Consider the following 6,748-nt stretch of genomic DNA (forward strand, 5'->3'; position numbering starts at 1 on the left):
TAATGATACCGCCTTTTATCAATATTAATATGCTAACCAAACAGTCCTATTAGTGCATCCACGTGCATATGAAAAGACAAAAGGCAAAATTCCAGGAGAACATCACGTGGTCTCAATTGGAAAGCTAAAAAGGTATATTAACAAATCGGGCGCAATTTTATCAACGAATCAGAAGAAAACGTGTTTCCCTCGCTTGGCGTCCATTGCAAATGTGATTGGTTCGTTTGATTATCAGCCCGTTCGGTGATTGGCCAGAGTAACTCTATACAACAGACAATAAGCAGAATTAGTGCACAGCTCTTTGGACTCTCCACCAGGGGAAGCTTTATAAAATTTTGTAGCAAAGCATTTGCACCACTCTAGATCAAACATTTAGGATAGTAGAAAATTGTCACCCAGTAGTAAAAGTTGTAAGTAAAGAAAACAAAGGAAAATAATTTAAGTGAAAACGCATCTACACCAACAATAAACGTTTCCCGGTAAACAATTTCTCGAACACCGTTCCATCTTTCTCCCACTTTACTCAAAGCTGGTGAACTACAGGCTTGCTTGGAATCACTGGCTTCTGAGTTGCTTTCAGCGTTTTCGTCTCCCTTTTGGTCCGTTGACTTTGTTTCTCCGTTGTGGAGTAGCTTTCGAAGCTCTCTGTCATCCAAAATGATAGCAGAGTGTCTATGTTTAATGTTACCATTAAATTGAGCCAGGCCACTAGTTATCTGAAATGATAAAAGGGTAGAGATTTAATTTGTAAAATGCAAAACTTTTTTTCTTCAAAATTGGTTTTTCAAAGCGCGAAGTGCGTTAGCCTACACTCGTTCCAGGACTCAAACGCTCGCTCGTTCTTGGTGCCTACGCACGGGCTGTTTACTGTGTTTTGTAGTCTGGGAGATATATAACGGCGGTTGTCTGGATGAAGACAGGGGCACCCAACGAGAATATATATAGTTCAAAACCACTAAAACATAGCATTGTTGAACGTATTTTAGTATTTAAAGGGTAGATGAAGGCATATTTTTGTCCCCTAAAACTTTTTCATCTGTTCGGACTGGTTCCTAGCTGAAAGTCTAGTGATTCGGAAAATTATAGGGATCAAAACTTACCTTTTCGAAAATTTCAGCCAGAAAAAAGGCTCCCGAAAATTCTAGGTGACCTTTTTAGGGTAAAAATCCGTTAAAAAAAAGGGCAATAATACCATTTTTTAGATGTTCCAAAATCTTAGGAGAGGCAGGCAAGCAAGAAATTTTACAACAAATGTTCCGAAAATTCTAGATCTCAAATCGTCTTCCGAACAGATATTTTCCGAAAATTGACGTTGGGTGCCCTTGTGAAGATGCTTATGTCATTTTATAATTTAGTGGAAAACGCTGAAGTGTATCGATACCCGCGGGGAGGGGAACCATTAAAAAACAATCGCTTAACTAAAAAGAGAAATGGATGAGGACCGTGAAACGGCAACAAGAAAACTTATAGAAACGACAGAATGGAACAGTCGAAAAGGGCACATTCCTTTTACTGCAATAACCTCCAAGTACACTTAAACAAAAAAGCCTCAGATTTCAAGTACAAAATACTAAGGATCTATCTCTGAAAAAAAGATGGCTTAAACATGCAAACCGCTAAAAAAAATTCCCCTTCTAAGAATAGTCCACAACTGCTTCAACTTACTGGTGTACAGGGGCGTAGCCAGGATTTTTTCAGAGGTACGCACAATTCTCCAAATCACTTTGCACCCCCCCCCCCCCCAAAAAAAAAAACTTTTCTTGATTTAAGATTTGGTTACGTTGTAAGCCTAACAGTTTTTTTCTGTATATGAAATGACATTAGCAACTTATGAAATACTTTGTCGGGTGTTTGGGTCCATTTAGTGATGCACGTCAATCATTTATCATATAGCGTGTGTAGAGGGGCGTCTGTACACAGGCTTCTATCATGCAATAAGGCTCCATACTTTTCTGGATTCGTTACTCGTCGTTTTTAAGGAGATGCAGCGCGCGCCAGCCTGTCCACAGACCCTCTATTTTCTTTTCGAAGTCCGTCGAGAGCGAGTGATCTAAAAGGAAAAACCGCGGGGGATTTGTTGACCGCCAGCGCAAGGTGGTAGGCGTGGGGGAAGAAGATTTTTCGAAAAGAACGAAAAGAAAAATAAAGCAACGTCTGTGTACAGGCTAATGCAGCGCGTGAATCCTAATTGAAAAGGTGCCGATTTAAATGGGACAGTTCGCGTCTTATTTAAGACGCGTCTTATGTAAGACGCGTCTTATTTTTCCTCGTATAAATGTCCCTAATATGTCTAGTTTATCCGGATACTTTTCCGCAGTTTGCAGTAAAACCAAAATGGAACTGTCACTTTCATGAATATAGTTCATTATCCCTTTCTCTGACTTATTATATTAAGGTATGGGACGTATCCCGGTCGAGGAAAACGACAAAAGACTCCAAGTTCTAATTATGTCCGAGAAAGGGAGGGAGGCAGGGCTGACCCTTTTTACTGACACTCTTTGCGAACTGACATACGTCATCTCACAGGATGATGAATCAGTTACATGACTGTGAATAGGATGACTTAGCAACGACGACGGCGAGGGCCGGGAACGAAAACCTCCCTAGCCGACCGTCAAAATGAATGGGCGGTTTTTTTTAAACTTGTTGGCGTTTATTTCATTCCACTCTCTTTAGTTAACTCTCTTAAAATGGCAAATATAGGTAAACTTCCCTACGGAGTCTTGGGGACCGCACCCAAGTTCGGACTCCAAACAAAGTCGCAAAAGGAAATTTTTTACGGTGGTGTTTGTACAGATTGTAAAGAAAAGCGTGCTGGAAGTTCAAAATTTGTTGTTTGTTCATTTATTTATTGGGCCCATTGCCGTCGCCGTCGCCTTCGTCGTTGCTCCCAGGATTTATCGATGTGCGTAAACGGTTAGGAATCCGAACACGGTTTTAGTAAAACCGCCTGCCATCTGTTCACTCGGATATATACATGTATGTTATCCAAGATTCGGCCCATTACTCAATGGTTTACTTCCTTTCTCGGGAAACCGACATTTGGGTGGAGAGGGAAAAAAAAGCCGTTGTTGTAGAAAAAAAATATATTTCAACGAAACAACCAGAGGTGAATGAGTTAAGGCAAGCTGTGCTCTTTAAATAATTATCTTTAGATATTTTGCTTTCGTTTTAGAATTAACTTTTTATTTTTTATTATTTATTCATTATATATCTGTTTTGTGCACGACTTTTTCAAAACTTCCTTGATTTAAGCAGATACAGTACATGAATCCGAATTGGAAAGTTGCCGATTTGGTCAAGTCTCGATAGATTTTGAATCCGAAAACTAAAGTGAATCCGATGCCTTGTAATTTCGCAATGTTTTGTAGTGCAAATAATTTGTCCAACTTATCCGATATTTTTCCGGATTTGATCATACGAGCCTGCACGGCGAGGGCAACGAAAACCTCCCGAGCTATCAAAATATATGTGTTTTTTTCTTTCTTTCTTTCTTTCTCTGTTTTTTTTTTAAAAAAACCTTTCTCGCTTTTCTTTCATCTCTCTCAAAATAGCAAATATAGATGAACTTCCCTATGGAGTCTTGGCGACCGCACCCAAGTTCGGACTCGGAGAAGAAATCGAATTGGTTCCTGTGTTTACGTCGTCCTAACAAGGAAAAGGAAATTTAACGTCGTGTTCGTAGAGTTTTTGAAGAAAAGCGCGCTGCATGTGCAAAATTTGTTGTTTTTCATTTACTTATTGGGTTCGTTTCGTTTGACGTTCTCATTGCCGTCTTCGCCTCCGTCGTTGCTCCCAGGATTTATCGATGTGCATAAACGGATAGGAATCCGAACACGTTTTAAGCAAAAACGCCTCCCGTCTTTTCACTAGATAGATATGTTATTCAAGATTCGGTCCATTAATGAATTACTTCGATTCTCTGGAAACCAACATTTGGGTGGAGGGAAAAAAGTCCGTTGTTTTAGAAAAAAATACATCTTTCAAAGAAACAACCAGAGTTGAATGAATTGAGGCAAACTGTACTCTTAAAATAATTATCTTTAGATATTTAGCTTTTTTTTAGTATAAACTTTTTATTTTTTATTATTTATTCATATTTATTTATCTCTTTTTTGTGCACGACTTTTTCAGGTACGCACGTGCGTACCGTGCGTACAGGTAGCTACGCCTCTGGTGTATACTTGCAAGTGTGGTTTCTTGTTTAGGCTGTTATGTGGGCTATCCTTGGAATAGCTTGCGTAGCTACCAGGATTTATAGCGCGCGACAGCTTCATTCTGCGGGTGCCATTTTTGCTTTTCAGGGTCGGCCAGGGGGAGTAGTGGAATACCAAAATACCCGAAATAAACCTTCCAGTATATACCAAAAATTACACTAAAACTGGTGTAAAATACCAAAATTGCGAAAAACTGGCGGTATACTTTATATCCAAATTGGTCGTGAGGGAATACTTTTTACCCAATTGTAAGCATAAAAATACTGTATACCTGAAATTAAATACCCAAATATACTATATACCCAAAAACCCTGGCCGACCCTGGCTTTTGTTCAGGTAAAGCCTTGAGAAGAGGCGGCTCCGCAGCTCTGTTCGCCAGCTAATTAAGGAGGCTATCCTTGGAGTCAAGTTTAAACGATTCGCGGAACTACATAATCTGTACTTGTGGAAAGTTGGTTGCACAGTAGAAACATACACAAATTACCTTCTCCACAAGGTTCCTAGTTTCTTTCTTCTGTTTTTCAAAGTTTCGTTTTCCTCGATCAAGAAGGAGCACAATGGCGTACTCCAGCAAAGAACAGAATACGAACAAAAAACACACGATCAAGTACTTGTCGATAGCTTTCACGTAATTCACCTGGAAAAATAATGAAAATATTTGTTGCTGTCACAGTAACTATTAAGTTAGCGGCAATGTATTTTTCACTGCTATCAGTGAAGTAAGTCTTGTAAAATTTCTTTAGTAAAGTTTACTGACAAGACAGAATACTATATATGCTAAGAATAAACACTCCCAAGGGGACGTATACTTAAAATTGTTCCAAAATTTAAAATCCCGGTCCCAGTCCTTCGAAACCCTCCGGGTTTCTGATTCTAGACTCTCTAATCCCTGGGTTTTCTGTAAAGTCGGCAAATTTAAGTGGTCATGGTTATTCGATGCAGACTTTTCCCTTTGAATTATTTAACCTGGGAATGCGTTTATAATCAAGTAGATTAAGGCCTGGGTCTAACTCATTTATGCTTTTTATGCACATTTTCCAAAAACTATTGTTAAAGACATCCACGAGGAATGATAGATGGTAAAGTAAACTAAACTTTAAAAAACCTTGATTAAAGAAATCTAAATTACTTGGTCACGTAATCGACTACGCCCTCCAGTGTTCAAAAATTGTAACCAACGATTCCCACCACTTTCTCTGTTTCAAAGTGTCTGCGAATTTAGCGGCTCGGAATGGTTCGAAGCGTTACAATTGACAGCTGCAATTGGTGTTCATTGACTAGTGCCAGTTCTCCTCTAACTAAAATTGACTTCATCATCGGCACTCCGACTGTTTTTGCAAGAAGAGTATTATTAGCTGATTTTTGGACCTACATAAGGAAAGCGGTTTGCCCTCTGTCCAGTGGGCATTTCGACGCAAATGATTCCTCGATAAAATAGAGCGTGGTTGATCAAGTCTGATGCAGATAAAAAATTAATTTTTAAAATGAAATTGGAGGATTTCTTGGTTATGATTAGCCTTAAGTTTGAAGTTTGAAGTTTATTAATTCGTAAATCAAGCAGTTCGAAAACTGAATTGCGTATTTACGTTACAAGAATTAAATTATAGATCTAAACATTAACTAATCTATCTTAATTAAAAGGAATAGATAAACTAACAAGAGATGAGATGCTAAAAAAAGTTATCGAAATACAAGCTGCGAAATTCGAAAACTCTAACCTATAAGTTAGTTGCTTTAAAACATGAAAAGATAATAAAGCTATTCTTAAAACGGTCGGTTTTAAAAAGTGGCATGTTGCTCGTCATAGGATAGCTTACACCATTCCCCTTATAAAATTCTGAGAAATCTGTAAAGACCCAGGCCTTAATCTACTTGAGTAGCCATTCGGTGAACAACGAAGCTCCCCTGAAGAAATAATTCTTTAAACATATTTAATTCTGAACCTGAATGTCAACTCAGTTTTCAATATGTATCATTGGTCCAGGGTCAGACATCGAACTTCACTTGTGACGAACCTAAACTAATTAAGCAAAATTTATTGTTCTAGCTTGGCATTAGCTAGGTTCGTCCCATGTGAAGTTGGTCATTCGTGGACCCTGTCTTTACATACGACATAAGAAAGATCGTGCTAAATTTTAGTGCCCAAAAATACAAGTGGCATTTAGTTGTTAATTTTTTCCTGTCACACTTTAGCTCCCAGAATGAAAGCTGCAGTAATACGAATTAGGGTCCCATGGAGCACATTTACCCCATTGGTCCTATTTTATGATCCTTCTTAATATTTAAGCTTCTGTAACATTAAAAGTGAAAAGTTTGTACCTTGGGCATAGCGTTATTGGACATGGTCAGAACAGTAACTATGGTGAGGACGGACGTCACTCCAAGCGTGACTCGGGCAGGGGACTGCGTTCTAGGTAGAAGGAAAGTCAGCCAGGAGAGTACTACAATGAGTCCGCTCGGTCCGTAAAGGTGAATCACTTGATAACTGTACAGGCGCTGTAAGGAGAATGAGGCTCTCAAGCCAGAGTAGT

The 6,748-nt window shown here is 38.9% G+C and overlaps 1 protein-coding gene across 1 annotated transcript in view; it reads right to left on the reverse strand.

The window, feature by feature from the left end:
• Positions 1-359: 359 nt before the first annotated feature.
• LOC140938199 (glycine receptor subunit alpha-4-like) overlaps positions 360-6,748 on the reverse strand; it is a 16,819-nt gene continuing 10,430 nt past the window's right edge. The window contains exons 8-10 of the mRNA XM_073387717.1: positions 6,537-6,748; positions 4,702-4,854; positions 360-716 (exon numbers count right to left, since the gene is read on the reverse strand). The exon at positions 6,537-6,748 is cut by the window's right edge and continues 3 nt beyond it. Coding sequence (XP_073243818.1) covers positions 360-716; positions 4,702-4,854; positions 6,537-6,748 — 722 coding nt within the window. The remainder of the gene's footprint in view (positions 717-4,701; positions 4,855-6,536) is intronic.

The sequence above is a fragment of the Porites lutea genome, chromosome 5 (genome assembly GCF_958299795.1).
Source record: "Porites lutea chromosome 5, jaPorLute2.1, whole genome shotgun sequence".
Classification (NCBI taxonomy): domain Eukaryota; kingdom Metazoa; phylum Cnidaria; class Anthozoa; order Scleractinia; family Poritidae; genus Porites; species Porites lutea.